General features: G+C 44.0%; 1 protein-coding gene across 2 annotated transcripts in view; it reads left to right on the forward strand.

Moving 5' to 3' along the window:
• Positions 1–1648: 1648 nt before the first annotated feature.
• LOC137286635 (nephrin-like) overlaps positions 1649–16861 on the forward strand; it is a 33177-nt gene continuing 17964 nt past the window's right edge. For both annotated transcript variants that reach the window (XR_010956998.1, XM_067818597.1), the window contains exons 1-2: positions 1649–1717; positions 2857–3159. Coding sequence is in view for 1 of the 2 variants with exons in the window: in XM_067818597.1 (XP_067674698.1) it covers positions 1657–1717; positions 2857–3159 (364 nt within the window). In the remaining variant the exon portion in view is untranslated. The remainder of the gene's footprint in view (positions 1718–2856; positions 3160–16861) is intronic.

Consider the following 16861-nt stretch of genomic DNA (forward strand, 5'->3'; position numbering starts at 1 on the left):
GGTATTCATCTTCAATTACGTTTATATTATTTTCTTTACAGTAGATAGGTATCCAATATTTTCGTAACGCCCAGTTTCAACTTTTGATTTATGACACGAAATTCGTAACATAGTTAAATACCTAACGGTGTTTGTATGTAAAACATCCAAGTATAATTCATATCCAAATTTACATTTAATGTATAGCCATAATTTATTACTTGAAGTGACGTCGTGATGCCATTTTGTAGTAAAACAATCAATCAAGCATTCCTTAAAAAGACAACAAAACGTACTAGCGTCAACACATCCTGGGTCATACCATACATATCCAAAACCACATATAAATAACAAAGTTTTAACATGGACCATCCAGTTTTTACGCCATTATTACACTGTGACAACGACAATTCATAAGTTAATTCAAGGAGATTATTTGATGTGCAGTTTGGACCAGTATTTTACAACCCTTATATATCTTCAAATGCACAAATGAAAGCCATCTAGTTACATATTCACCCATATTAGTAACATTGTGATGAACTTTAAGGATATTTTTACAAAAGTTTAAATGTACAAGTTCAAAATAATTCAATTGTATCTTGCAAACTCCAGACTTCACGACCATAGTGCACAGTAGATGTAACAAAAGAATCAAACAGACCACAACGAGTTTTAGGGTTGAAATGACCATTTCTAATGTGATTGAGCAGAACATTCATAGCTTTTAAACCGTTACCAGCTAATAATGATTGTGTAAACATGTTTGAACATTTCCGAAATTACCTGTGTATGTAATCATATTACCGAAGTAGTTAAATTCATCTACAACTTCAAGCGGCACAGTATTAAAACACCAGTGTTCATTCCATTTTTTATTTTCGTCTCTTGTGGAAAACCATCACATTTGTCTTCTTACTATTAACATCTAGGTCCATCCCCTACAGTATGCATACAAACTATCCCGACAATATTGAGGTCCACTTGGCGATTCAGCAAGCAATATCATGCCGTCAGCAAACAATATAAGGAACAGATTAACACACTGAATCCAAAATCAAATGTCGAGGTTTTCTTTGAGCTTCATTTCCTCCATGAACAAGGAAAATAATGCGGGAGACATGGCCTCTCCCTGTTTTACACCAACAGTGACATGGACCGGAAGTAGTCACTTACCTTTAACCTTTGACTTCGGCATGCTTAGCCTTCATTTAATAGTCCACATGTTACCACGAATTTCCAAGTTATGACATTTAAACCACAGACCATCTCTATAGACAGTACCAAACACTTTTGATAGGTCAACAAACAACAATAAAGGTGGGCATTGCTGCTGACAAGTCCGTGGAGAACAAATTCTGCATCCACGGTAGAACAGCCATGTTTGAATCCAAACCGGGCGTCTGAAATGACGTTGTGTTTTTCAGCCCATTACATAAGTCTGTTATTCAATACCTGATGACAGCACCTTTGCAAAACCACTATTAATTGTGATACCCCGATAATTGGATGTCAAATGAGCATCTCCGTTTTCATGTAAAGGGTTGAATACTACGTGTGGGACTGGGACCTGCTTCGAAGTTAGCGACCGAGTGGAACAGTGCACACTAGGAAGCTCATATCATGTGACACTGTGTGTCTTACCTCCTGCTTCTACTGCGCTGTGCACACAACAAGATGGCCACAACCGAACCGCTACTGACTTTCTGTCTGATTGGCATACTGACAGCTTCGTCAGGTATGTACAGGTGTACTGCATTCAGAGCTTCCAGATAATTTTTCAAGCAACTGGGGATTTACTCCCATGTCTATTTATGCATGAGTAATTGTTTTCTAGGAGTAACTAGCATCTTGTGTACTTCCACTAGTTAAAAGAACTTTTACACAGAGTTTCTTATCTTTACTGGATCCTTAACTCTTCTAAATAGATAAATATAAATGCATCACAACAGACTAAAAATGTTTAGTAATTGTCATATTAAATGTTTAGTATATGTATACAGACATCGCCTACCATTACGTAATGCTGCTGTAGAGTTTGGGCGCCATGACGGCGCAGTAACGTACGCAAGGTATTATAGACCTATTGGGTTTTAAGTGATTCTTGTGCTTTTTTGTACTCCCGGATTTGTAATTAATTGCGTAAATGTGATTTTTACTGAGTAAAATACGCAAATACGCGCCTTATCTGGAGTTCTGATTGCATTGCATATATTCTGTTCCCTGTTGAGATAGGCGGCGGTTGGGTTGGCTTTCAATCGACTTATAGAAATAACAATAAAGAACAAGAACTGGTAGCTGTCATGAGTGTTGATCAATAGGCCAGTGACCCATGACTATGTTTAGATGTAGTCATAATCAACTGCATGTGATCGTAGTATAGCGATCGGCAAAGCAGGCGGGTGTTGTACACCGAAGTGTCTGGCCTTTAATAGATATAATGTACTGTGGGGCGTTTCAATTTTTTATTTTATTTTATTTTTGTGTGTGTATGGGGTGGGAGGTGGGGTGGGGGCATCTCAAAGCTTTCATATTTCTTTTTAAAAAAATTTTAATCCTCGCAATGACATGAGAGCCTGTTGATGTCGCCACAACAATCAGAATGTAGTGGAATTGCCTGCAACGAAATGAAAAGATACATGTGAAGACTCTCATCGAGACAAAAGTCATCATGTTTCTGCCACCGCGATATTAATCCGGGCGTTTAACTTAACTCACTAACTCAACTATTCACTTGGTCTCTGTGACTTATGTTCAAACACAAAAAGCCACCACCGTCTTTTCTAATTTCAGAACCTTGTGATGAAGGATTCTGGTATCACCGTCAATGTAATTTAATTTTTTATTTAATAAAAAATCAATTTTTCTATATTTCAGCCATCACTCTAACGATGGATCGACGCATCGCTGTCGACGACTTGCCATTAATCCTTAACTGTTCGCTTGACTCGACTTCACCATCGGTCGTGGAGTTTAAGCTGAACGACACAGTTGTGGGGACATGCCAACTAATCGATGGAACCTGTAACTCCACGGATTATTATTACAGACTGTCCACGATCTCAGGGTCCAGACAGGTTACCCTCACCATTGAACCCTTCCAGGAACCGCGGGACTATGGGGTGTGGGCTTGTGGACACGGATCAGCAACAACACAAAGACAGATCCAAACGAGCTCAGGTAACGTTTATCTATGAAACTGCCTTCCCGCTGCCTACCTGGCAGCATGGGAAAACGTTCAACTATGTTTTAAGGCGTGGTCGATGCTGTATGATCTGCACATACTGTCATTACATATAGATAGATACTTTCTTGTCCGAAGGTTTGTATTAAGTGAAACAGTATTTTTCAAAAGGTTTCGATAAGAACATTTGAAACGTGTTACTCTATGTCCTAAACTACTCTACTCTTAGGACGTGTTACTCTATATCCTACACTCTAGTGAAGGTCCTGGTTAGAATTGGTCTCCAGTAAAACCTGCTGGTCGCCGGAGGCGACTGACGGGATAGGGTGGTCGGGCTCGTTGACTTGGTTGATACATGTCGTCTTATCTCAGTTGCGCAGATCTATACTCATGTTGTCGATCACTGGATTGTATGGTCCAGACTCGACTATTTACAGACCGCATCGTTATAGCTGGAATATTGCTGAGTGCGGCGTAAAACTAAACTCACTCGCTCACGATGTCCAAAACATAATGAAAAAGGTGTGTTGTAAAGTTCCGTCGGAAATATAGTATTTTCTTTCACAATTATCTCTACAATTTGCAGCTGATATGTGAAAGAGTGATTACTTGTTCCAGTGGTAGGGATGTAGGAAATGTAGCAATGGGACTTTACTGAGGAGATATTAGTGCAGAAATGAGCAATGCAGATTTTGTAAAGTCACAAACGACTTATCTGGAACAGTCTACGGCATTATGCGCATTGGTGTGCGATGATATTGCCATGATATTACAAATGAAAGTGTTTAAAAGTAAATCTATCGTTGCCGAATCGTCGACAGCACGTCGGAATCGTCAGCAACGTCACGATAACAGAACTAACAGGATTACGGGAGCAGGTCAGTGTTAGGTACTTGGACCAGGCGGATGAATACGAGATAAGGCAGCGTAATACGTGCCACTGATCCCATATGGTCCATGAAAACGTACAACATCAAAATCGAAGACATTGACCCGACCCTGTACTACCTGAAAGACGGACCACCAGTTAAGAGGATTCTGCTGCTTGAAAGACGGACCACCAGTTAAGAGGATTCTGCTGCTTGAAAGACGGACCACCAGTAAAGAGGACTCTGCTGCTTGAAAGACGGACCACCAGTAAAGAGGATTCTGCTACTTGAAAGACGGACCACCAGTAAAGAGGATTCTGCAACTTGAAAGACGGACCACCAGTAAAGAGGATTCTGCTACTTGAAAGACGGACCACCAGTAAAGAGGATTCTGCTACTTGAAAGACGGACCACCAGTTAAGAGGATTCTGCTACTTGATAGACGGACCACCAGTTAAGAGGATTCTGCTGCTTGAAAGACGGACCACCAGTTAAGAGGATTCTGCTACTTGAAAGACGGACCACCAGTAAAGAGGATTCTGCTACTTGAAAGACGGACCACCACTAAAGAGGATTCTGCTACTTGAAAGACGGACCACCAGTAAAGAGGATTCTGCTACTTGAAAGACGGACCACCAGTAAAGAGGATTCTGCTACTTGAAAGACGGACCACCAGTAAAGAGGATTCTGCTACTTGAAAGACGGACCACCAGTTAAGAGGATTCTGCTACTTGAAAGACGGACCACCAGTAAAGAGGATTCTGCTACTTGAAAGACGGACCACCAGTTAAGAGGATTCTGCTACTTGAAAGACGGACCACCAGTTAAGAGGATTCTGCTGCTTGAAAGACGGACCACCAGTTAAGAGGATTCTGCTACTTGAAAGACGGACCACCAAGAAGATTCGTCAGAGAGGAGCTGATGATCGTATCTCACGTGTATACACAAGTGTATACGTCTGACTGAAAATGTCTGAAGTTAATTCTTCTGTCTACACACAGTAACCGTATATATAACCGTATATGCCAGAAAAAAACCGCCGAAGGAATCTTTGTGTGCTATCTAACGCTTACTCTGTTTGGACATAGTAAAATTAACTTCAGACATTTTCAGTCAGACGTATATTGTCTTCTTGTGGCCGTTCAGTTATCGGGAAGTACAATACTGACACACTTACGTATAACACATTCTTATATTGCGATATTTCGACAAAGATTCATGTACCGTTTTCTCTTGCTTCACACTGGTACAAGAATCTGTATCTAAGCGGCGCAGTAATTAAATATCCATTGTTTTGAAACGGCACATCTCCTTAGTGCAATTATTTCTTATAAACCTCTTTCATGATCGTAACCCCATTCTACCGTGTATTCAAATACTTGGGGTTCTGAAATCAAAGCCGCAGATCCCCAACACCACCCACCCCATCCCCACCCTATCCCTACCCGTTTATCACCACCCACACTAGAGCTGTGCTGTCATTTGATATACATCTTCCGTTACGGAATCACTGAACGATTTTCACTGAAGCTTGAAAATGGATCTGCAATTGTTTGATGAGGAAAATGCAATTAACATCTTGGTAACCATTCTCTAATTTTAAGAGGTGCTTTGTATTCATATGATTTGCCAACAAGGAAAACGTGCTTAATTTGAACATGAAAAGTAATATGGGAACAAACATCCGCATCACCTCACATACCCGTGGATTGTGGGACGATGGCGTATCACTGACAGACTATATGCACGTATGTCAGTTACTGGATTGGGAAAAGCTTCCTACTATAGATTCCCCATGGTTCCCATACTTCACATACACAACAACAAGAAATGGAGCAATTGACGCCATCGATATTGACTGTTGCATAAATATAATATGAATAAAAACACATATATAACGATATACAGATTACATGAAATCGCGGATGGTTTCAACTATTTTCTAGTTTACGCAAGAAGTAAATTCTTTATACCTACCCCTTTATAATCGTATCCAGGTTATAACTGGGTGTGTAAAAATGCATATTTAATCTGTCGTATCTGTGTATAGTTACCCCAAGTGAAGAAATCGTGTAAGTGTATTTAAAGAAATGTTATACTTATCGAGATCAAGTTAAATCTTGTAATCTTTGTAATTAGGTTGTAGTAGTATAGGGAATAGTGATTCTGGCTCACTTTTCAAAAAACCCCTCTAAAAAGCCTCATTTACTAAATGAGGCTTTGGTGGGACCCTTAGCTCTTGATACTATTGCCCCTACTACAAAGCCACGCCATCACGTTTACCGTGACTTGGCAGGCGGTACGATCAATAATTTGTTGTAAGTTTTGACTGGCCTATGTCACGTTTACCTCGATGAAACAGTTTAACGTGAACCGCCTACGATCTCTTTGGTGTTCATAATAAAGGCTTGCTGGGCTTTTTGTATTCCTTGTTCTATGTACTTTTTTTTCTCGTCCTCGCTGATAGTAGACTTACGAGACTTGGATCGAATATCTTGTTTCATTTCGTTATATTTTTTGAGTTCAGATAGGATTGAACGAAACTCCTCTTCTGAGATCTTTCTGTCAGAGAGTGCCGTGGAAATACGCTCACTAACTGTGTTCAGCTTTGCTTCGGCCAGAACCCTGATCTCATCGTGTTTCAATACCTTACGATGTAGTCTGCGTGATACCAACTTAAGCGTCAACCCTAACACCCCCGCTATACCAGCTGTTATTTCAAAACCTAGAACTATAGGTGCAGCCACGATGGTGGTTAACAACACAACTCCTGCCGCCCCTAGTCCCATGCTGGTTGTCATAAGGGTAGTGTCAGCCCCGTCCACGATATTGAAAGCTCTATTGTACTTTTTACATAGTGCTTTCCGCGTGTCACGGTCTTGTTCTAATTGGCGTTTCACATCACATAACTGCCTCAAGCGGAACCCATCTACGGTTTCCAATGTCTTCGCTACTTCCTCTACAACTGGGTACAGGCCCATCCTATAATGTATATTTTGAAAGATATTTTAATTGGGGTTCAGTTAATATTCTATCAATGTATTTGAAGTCTACAAGTTCTAGACTATTAGTCAGGGTAATAGGTGAGAGGCTAATAGAATTTCCTGTTGCAATAAAAACCCTACTGAGGCTTGTTAAGTGGTTTATAGGACCCGTGGTATCCTGTTGTATAACAATACGGCAATATTTATCTTGGTGTTCTCTAATCCAGCTTATATACACCTCGGGTAAAATTTGGTGTATTATTGGGTCTCCATCGGATAAACTCGTAAAGAAGACTTCTATGATGAGGGTGAAAGGGGAGGATATTCTATCAAGATTACTGCTAAATGTTAATTTATTGTTTGGATAAGCAAATAACCCCTTTTTATCGTAACCAGCAGATTGTCTGTGTACTAATTCCCTCTCCGGAATGAAATCCCCTGCCCAGATACCATTGTTCTTAATCTTAGAGACAACCCCATTATTTAATGTTATATAAGGTGAGGTGAATGTTAAGTTGATCAGCCATTTGGGCTCTTTTAAATCTGGTAACGGCACCCGTCTGTACACGTTGTTTTTGAAGTGCAGGATGTATAATTCATCTTCCTCACCAGGCTGGTCGAATCCCTCTGTATCTCCCAGGTCGTTAAGCGTAGTGTTGGGATGATGACTGGTCATTATTATAATATTATTATATAATTTCCAACTGGTTTTCTGTTAATAATTCAGGGATTAAATTCATACCAATAAAGTGTATGTTGTTAGGTAGGAAGATCTTGGTTAGTGATATCTTGTTTTCCACGATCACGTTGACACCCTGCAGACTGGTCTTGGAGCCGACACCCACCCGAACGTAAACGTTGCAAACTTGATCCTTGTGTTGTTTCTCCCACCCTAGTTTGACTCCCTTCACGATCTCGACGTTATCCCCCGATGATTCCCCTAGGTAGACTTTGATGGCCAGTGTTGTGTTTGACGGTATACCATCTAGTACTTTGTCCACGCCTTCGAATTCAGACACCAACTGTAATGCCACGTTTTGTATACCCGTTTTACTCGATAGCACGTGGAGTGGTGAATTGTTGATTGGGCTGACGACTACGCTACGTCTCTGAGTTGGGACGTAAGCCACGAGCAGGAATCCATCGTTCACGACTTTGTTTAGGTAGTGGTCTTTGTTATCAGTGAACACGTAGGGGGAGAAGAGCTTAATATTGAGCAACCAGTTGTCGTAATCGGGTAACAACACCCACTTGTCATCTTCAGTGAAGGCGAGGTTATATGGCCGGTTCTTTTTGATGGTAGTTCTCTCAACATCGTCTAAGTCGAACAGTTTACCCCCGAACGATGGGTATATTCTCCAGTTGTCATCTCCGGTGTTGACGAGGGCGTACTTAGTGTTGACTGTTGCTCCTGTGGTATCTACTACATCGCTTAGGGCTCCACCGGAGGAGACTTCAACGCGTTTGTAAATGTTGTTTTTCAGTTGCAAGGCGTACGTTTTACCATCTACTCCGGGAGCGTCGAAACCGCGTGTGTCTCCGAGGTCGGAGATCCCGATATTGACGCATTTTTTCACTCCGGGTCCTTGTGCGCTGGTCATTTTACGTGAAGCGTTAAGCTGAGGTATCCTATATTTACAGGATTATGATTTATATCTAACACCGATATTGTCAGCTCAGGTATGTTGCCCTGGGTTAATCTCTTATACTGCCGTGGTGAAAATGACTCGGTTCTACCGTCGTTGAATTTCTCAGTTTTCACCGGCACTGCTCTCAATATAGTGGAAGGGTGACCTCCTTGAATGTTATACGTTGTGCTCACCTGATCGAGATGAATGTACAGCTCTCGGTACGGTACTAGGTCGGGTAACTTCGTGCCTGTGACGGTTGTTGTTGGTTTTATCTCGTCAGGAGACATACCGAGCATCCTTGCTAATGGTCGGCCGAGCCTCAAAGGGTTTATTCCATTGTTGATTAACACCACTGTACCGTTTGAGTCGTTCATCTTGAGTTCGGCTCCCAGGGGTTTGAAGACCTCGTCGTTTAGAGAGCACACGCTGTAGTAGCCGTCAGTTATCTGGCTGCGAGTTCCACTGACGAACAGCTTATTGTTGCTGATATTAATGTTAGTCCATTGCGGTAGGTAGGTGATATCGCAGAGTGCGACTTCGAGTTGACCTGACGTGTTATCGATCGCGTGCGTCAGCTGAACGGCCTCACCGCTCGTTATTCCTGGAAGTGTTATGTACATATTATAATATATGAATTATAAATTATAATATGGATTTAGCACACTTGAAAATCGTGGTGAATGCAGATGGTACGGGGTTTAAAACAACCTTTATTGATATCTTTGAAAAGTATGTCGTGTCCGTTAATAACGCGCAGGCGGTGGTAAACTGGAATCAAAACCCAATGCAGTTTTGGCAGAACCAACTCAACTTTGCTGTGTGGTGTGCGACGACAGGGTCGGGTGTGAAACCAGACTACGGTATAGACGAACTGAGTAAGGCGGTTATTTTGTTTCATATTTATTATCAAACGAGACGAATATTGAAGGAAATAAGTGCTCCTCTTCCCCAAGATAAAGCGTGGAGTATGACGAATAACCCCTATGATAGACGCGCTTATGAACGTGTTTGTGGGGAGTTTGAGATTCCAACGAATAAAGACTTTCGCCTTCCTGGTGTGAACCATGGTCTCGGTATAGTTCTCGTGTACTTCTACAGGTCCGGAAAATATTATGCCGGTTCTAAAGATGGTTCATACAACCCAAACCGGCATACATTTACAGGCCCCACAACGAATGAAAAGATCCATGTCAGCTGTATAAAGCAAACCAGTCCTGATGCAGCCACAGCCTGGACTAAAATGATCTCAAAAACATCGAAAGGATTCACTCGTGCTGGTACAATACGCTTGAACGACTCGATTCGAACGTACGTGTGGGCGCTGTTGGGTGCGCAGTCGATGACGCGTTCTAACATCCTCGGTAAGGGAACTGCTTACGACGCTCAGACACAATTCGTTTCCAACGTTGAGGATGCTATCAATTCTCCAGTTGATCTCCCGAGGGCTATCGACCGTTACCAAAACGTGTTAGAATACGCCAGATCGAAAGTCAATTACGTGTTCGGCGTGGGGTTGTACATGGCCCCGAGTGATATGCAACTGAGAATAAAAAAAGTGGTGGGTTATAACAACAAAATAGTCATAGCCACGGCGGACCAAAAGTTGGGTATCAACCCCGATATTAACACCCCCTATATCCCACACATCCCACCACGTGAAAAGGGTATAGTGGCGCCACCCCCGGAGCCTAAAGTTCATGTGGAGGTACCCCCCACACACTCTCATATTCAGGCTCAGCAGCATATTGATAGTAAAACGGCCCTAGTGGTTGGTGGGGTAACTTTGGGACTTATTTGGTTAAAGATTTCTTAGCCGCTACGTACACCAGACCCGCCACGGCGACGATGGCTGCCCACAGGTTTTGACTGAGCCACATGGCAGTTTTAGACAGAGCGCTCAACAACCACGAGACGATGCTACCCAGGATGCCGGGAAGGGCTTCGGCGGCTTTACCAGCCAGTTTAGCTAGGCCTTCCCCGAGTTTTTTAATCCAGTCTTTAACACCACCACCTGTGGGAGTTCCCCCTCCGCCGGCAGGCCCCACAGGGGTTCCCCCCGTCAGTGACACCACCAGGGTTGATATGATGAAACCCAATGCAGTCAGAATGCTGGCGATGGTGATCCCTTGCTCCCGGAACAATATCCGAATCCTGTCTGCTAACGTGGTGTCTCGGTGGAGGACTTGATTGATGGTTTCCCGTATACGGCTGACCTGGGATCTAAGCTTTTCTTTGTAGCCGGACGCTGTCTCCAGCCAGGTCTGCCTTTCATCTTCCAAATTACGTATTCGTTCCTCAATGGTGGCTTTCATAGACTCGTCCTCAGTTTCACCGAGTTTTTTCTTTTCATAGGCGATGTGGTCGTCTATCTCACTCATTTTGGCTGTGCTTTTCCAGAGCTGACCACGAATGGTTTGCATCAACAGATCCAACCCCCTCAGTTCCCGAACGGTAAATTCGAGCCCCGGGAAGGGTTCGTTCTCGTAGTCGGCCAACATCTTTTTAATATCATAAGTCATGTTTTGATCTGATGTGGCGTCCCTGATACCTTCCAGACCTTGAACTAACTTCGGAGGATAGTGCTTAGGTCGCGCGCCACCGTAATCTATGAAACCTAGTTCATCTTGGACCAACTGACTTCCATGTTTACCAGCTAATGTTGATAAAGCAAGCGGTTCTCTAGTGCGTTTATTCATGAGATCGATCTCCGGGCGAGACTTCAAACGCAGCGTGCCATTGCTGAGGGTAAAATCGGAATAGTTCCTTCCCAACGGCTTGAGTTTGGATTTATTTTCAACTGCGTTGTAATAATCGTCGACGGCGCCTTTAAGGAGCTCATCACCTTGCGAGAATGAGGTCTCCTGGTCATCATTGAATGCCTGGGCACTATCGTCCCACATATCATCCCTAGGTATGTCTTCATCCATTAGTATTAAAAATATATTTCTTTTATATAACAATGTACGGTAGAAAATTAGATCCTTTCAGAAGATTGAGAGAGCCATTAGGTGCCAGAGCCGTGCGCCAGTCGGTGACCATCACCAACAATCCCAGCAAGATAGACCAGAATCAAACTCTGCTGGTTAGATTTCCAAACCTTGGTGAGAATGACCTCATTGTACCAGGCACTGTTCGACTGGCGTTCAATATCACGTTGACCTCCGACAACGACAAACGCGAGCTAGTGCGGAACGTGGGTCGAGCTATCATCAAGAAAACGACCGTCAAGATAAGCGGTAACGAGGTACTGAGCATCGACGACAGCGACGTGTTTCACTGCTACAAGGATCTCTGGAAAAGCGAGAGAGAACGAGTCAATGATGTGTACCAGGGTATCAGCAAATCAACCCGGGCGCGCATAGGGTACGTCTTCACGACAGACCAGCAAGACAAGCTATCGGACGGTGAAAAGGCCATCGCTCTAGCATACGGGAATCGATTCTGCGTGCCGCTCGACTTCGAGCTGCTCACGGGACACGCGCCGTTTTACCAGGCCGCGCTGGGTGATAGGCTAGAATACGAGCTCACGTTTAACGACTATAGCAAAGTAGTGCGTACGCCGAACGGTGATGAGGCCAGTTATGCCATAGACAACATCTCTCTGGAGTTCGACATGGTCACTAGCCCGGAGCTGGCCAGGCAGGTTCGAAGCCAGTACTCTGGGAAGATGGCTATCCTGTACGATCGCGTACTGAGGCATAGATCAGTCGTGCGAGACAAGAGCGACACTGTGTGGAATATCAACCTGAACGTGCCGGCGCGATCGATGAAAGGTATCCTGGTCGTCCCCGTGGAGGATTATGATCCATTCCGGAGGGACAGCGAGAAGTTTTTCAACCCCGAGATTGAAAAGGTGGAAGTTACCATCGAGGGCGTGCCCAACCAGCTGTTCAGTCATGGTATGAGACCACACCAGCAGTGGGATGAGATAAAAAAGCTACCAGTGGGGGATTATATAACAAAGGACCTGGACCTCGGCTCCGTGCAGATCGGTGAATACCTGACCACCAAGTACGCCCTATGGTTGGACATGCGATCCACGGATGATGATAAACTGCACGGTAGCGGGCGCCGTATAGATAACGGCAGCGAAGGGATAACCATCCAGATTACTAAGAAGGCTCAAACCGCTGGTAAGTTGAAATTATATCTGTACGTTATTATGGACGCGCAACTTAATATAGACAATGGGAGATTCGTACAAGCCATCTACTGATGGGGGGTACCCCCCACTACCCACTGACCCACACTGCGCCATAGTGTGCGGGCAGACTGGCTGTGGTAAGACCGTTTTCGTGTTGGATATGTTGGAGGGTTACTACAAGGATGTGTTCGATAACATCGTTATCATGTGCCCTACTCTGGGCATGAATAAAACGTACGCGCGACCTTGGGTGATGACGGACCCTGACGTACACAAAATCGACCCTGGAACACGCCTGCAGGACTGGTTGAAAGCTCTTCACGAGAAATTTAAAGGGGAACCGACGCTGTTCATACTGGACGACTGCAGCGCTAATCGCGAGATAACAAAAAAGAGAGACATGCTATCGTACCTGGCCTTCTCCGGCCGGCATGCAAATCACAGCGTCTGGGTGCTAACGCAGAAGTTCAACTCGGTGTTGAAAGACCTCAGGGAGCAGACGCGATGGGTGGCCTTATTTCACTGCAAGGACAGGGATTCGTTCGAGGAGTGTTTGAGAGAGAACGATGTGATGAGTAAATTAGAACGGGAACGGGTGAAGAAACAGCTCGCTGAAACTAAACACGCTAAGCTCGTGCTAAAGACCGACCAACCAGTAGCATATATAGTTTGCTAAGCAAAGCTAAGCAAAAGCTAAGCAAAGCTAAGCAAAGCTAAGCAAATGCTAAGCATAGCTATGATATTTGAAGTATTTGTCGTGTGCAACTTAACCTTCATTTCTCTGTGTTTTGTCTGCATCGGGTATTATATAGTTAAAACTAAATCTTACTTGTTATATTATAAGATGGAGTGTGAGGAATTGCTCGAACAGTTGGGGGGTACCCCCAGTGGGGGTGTGGGGGATTCCCCCAAGCGAGAGAAACTGGTGGCGTTGGCTGTTGGAGGCAAAGCCAAACATTACTTTGGAGACTACACCCCGGATAAAATTCACAAAATGTCAGCCGAAGAAATCGATAAGCTGTACGCTAGATACGAGTCCCGGCTCGGAGCAGAAATGACAAAGACAATAGGATCGGCTATGACCCAGATATACACCGGTATTGTATCACACTTCCTTCCCATTCCACCAGAGCGCCGACTTTACCTGTGGGAGGACCTAGATAAAGACCCTTTTATCGAACACGCCGTGAGCTCTATCAGCTGCGGGCTGTACCACAAATATGGTATGTTGTTGGCTCCAGTGACGGCGGCGATTATCACGGCAAAACATTGTCAATTTGAGAGAAAGAATAATAATAATAGTATAGATGGATGCTGCACAGGAAACCCCAGTGGGGGTACCCCACACACCCCAAACAGTGAGTCCCGAGGTGACGGTGGAGACCACTTCAACAGTAACCAGGCAGAAGAATCCTAAGAGAGTAGCTGCCGGTAAAAAACGGTGGTGTAACCAACATAAAGTGACCAACCCAACCCGACTGTTGTTGGCTGTAGGTGTAACTGCTGCCGTGGTTATAACATGGTTATACGTGGGGGTACCCTCCCACAGTGAGCCACCACCCCCCACGCCGCCGGCAGGCCCCACTATTGACCCGCATATCATGTTATAATTTAAAATATTTTATATCATATACATAATGTCTGAGGGGAAAACGTTCGTCAACGACGCATACCACGCCACAGTGGTCGCCAGTCTAGCCGTAGGGTACGCTCGGTTGACTAAAATGGTGCTTAAACAACCAACTATCAAGCTAGATTTCAACCTGCAGGATATGGGTATGCTCATAATGAACCTTGGTATGGCGATGGCCACAAAAGACATCCTAGTAAAACAAGGGATCATACCTGATAATATAATGAAATAAATATAGGGATGGCCACGATAGCTATGATGGTCGGTGGGGCGTTAGTGAATGCCCTGGCATTTTCCGGGAGTAATTACCTCTTCTCGAAACTACGAGATGATCACGCGGCTGAAATACAGGAAGAAAGGAAGCGACACGATCTCGCTACTGAGAAATTACAAAGAGCACAGGCCGAGTACGCTAAAAAACGCCTCCAGAGGATCGATTTTATTAACGAACAGCTCAAGCGTGAAAACCATGCCATTAAAACATTCTACGATGCCGATGAAGCAATGAAAGAATACTATTTACTAACTGGTAAACAATTGGAACCGCTCAATAAACCCACACTCGCTCAGTACTACACACCATCCAAGGGACAAATGAATCGTGAACTGGGCTTCATAGTTTTAGATATAGCAGCTACTGCGTTGGTTGCTAAGCAATTAAACTAAAATACCTATATAAGTAAACATGAGACCCGCTCCATACCGATGCGAATATATACTTATGGGGAAGACCGAGGCCTGTGGTAGGAAATGCAGGAATCAGGGGTTCTGTTGTTTCCATATGGGAAGTCCTAACTACACGTGTTCTGTGTGTGGTATCGGGGTTAAAGGGCACTACTGTTTATGTAAAGCTCACGGAGCGAACGTAGTCAGACATCAACTCATATACGAGAATAAAAAAGGCTACATAAAAGAACGTAGGCGACTGCTCAAGATAGCCACTTAAGGGTTACCTCCCCTTACTGTGAACCAATTAGACATTAGTTCTCTTAGGTGTAAACACGATGTCTACTGTAAGCGAGCTCAAGAGGGCCGCAAAACAGAGAGGTGTTATCGGGTATTCTCGAATGCGGAAGCCAGCATTGTTGAGATTACTAGGTTTAGAAGCCCCTCCTACAGTAAAACAATTAAAAGCTCAAGCAAAACAGCTTGGACACACGGGTTATTCAAACCTGGGGAGAGCCGGGTTAACCGCATTGTTATCACATGCCCCTGTAGCAAAACCTCCCACTGTAAAACAACTGAAAGCCGAGGCACACGATTTGGGTTTAGGCGGGTATTCCCGTATGAGAAAACCACAGCTTGTAGAATTATTACGACAGAATAGAGCTATTGACCTACAGTTCGTGCGCACTGAGCACGCCGTAGGTAATTATTTGAGAGGTTGGCGCATGCACGTTGATAGAAACATAGACATTATAGATATCAAGCCTCTGATAGCTGATAAGGTCAACCAGGAACTAAATAATCTAGGAAGTATCAAGTTTCAGATTACAGTGAAAATGTCGCTCGATAAGGAGGGCACCACAGGGGTCACTGAGTATGTTCAACCTTACTTCCGAGGCAAACAAGAGGTCGCCACACATACAGAGACCATTGACGCATCAATCGATACCAGTTTTCAGCAGATACGAGAATACCTAGAACGCTACACGCACATGGGATCCGGGTGGGCTGTGGATAAAATCGATAACGTCTATCTAGACATAGCTAACTACGTGCCGTTCAGAGGCGGGTCATACCTAGCCTTGCCTCCCTACTATAAGAACAAAAAAGCCATAGTAAACGTTAAGAATACAGGAAACGATTGCCTGAGGTTAGCTATCAGGTCAGCCTTATTTCCAGCTGGCAAGAATTCAGATAGGCTTTCTAGCTATCCCCAAGATGATGGGCTTAATTGGGATGGTATAGATGAACCAACCCCAATATCCCAGATCACTAAAGTAGAAAAACAGAATAATCTGGCTATAAATGTCTTTGGGCACGAAGGTAACACAACAATAGTACACAGGGTCAGCCCGGTGAAGGATCGCCAAGTTATCAATATATTCATGATCCAGCGAGGTGAAAAGTATCACTACACATGGATAAAACACTTTAGCAGGCTGTTGTGTGACCAATCGGCATACAGAGGGAAAAAACACTTCTGTGAGCGATGCCTACACGGCTTCACACGAGCTGATTTATTAGAATCCCACCGGGAGGATTGCCAAGGTGTTGGGCAGACGGCCATACGAGTCGACATGCCTAAGGAAGGTGAAAATATCCTAAAATTCGACAACCACAAGAACCAAATGTCTGTGCCTTATATCATATACGCCGACTTCGAAGCCTTGGTTGTGGGTGGGGATTCCCCCAGTGGTGCCTTCACCCACAAAACCCAGGAACATAAGGCCTGCGGTTTTGGGTACATTGTAGTCCGTTGTGACGGGGAAAC

Source organism: Haliotis asinina, chromosome 1 (genome assembly GCF_037392515.1).
Source record: "Haliotis asinina isolate JCU_RB_2024 chromosome 1, JCU_Hal_asi_v2, whole genome shotgun sequence".
In the NCBI taxonomy this organism is placed as follows: Eukaryota; Metazoa; Mollusca; class Gastropoda; order Lepetellida; family Haliotidae; genus Haliotis; species Haliotis asinina.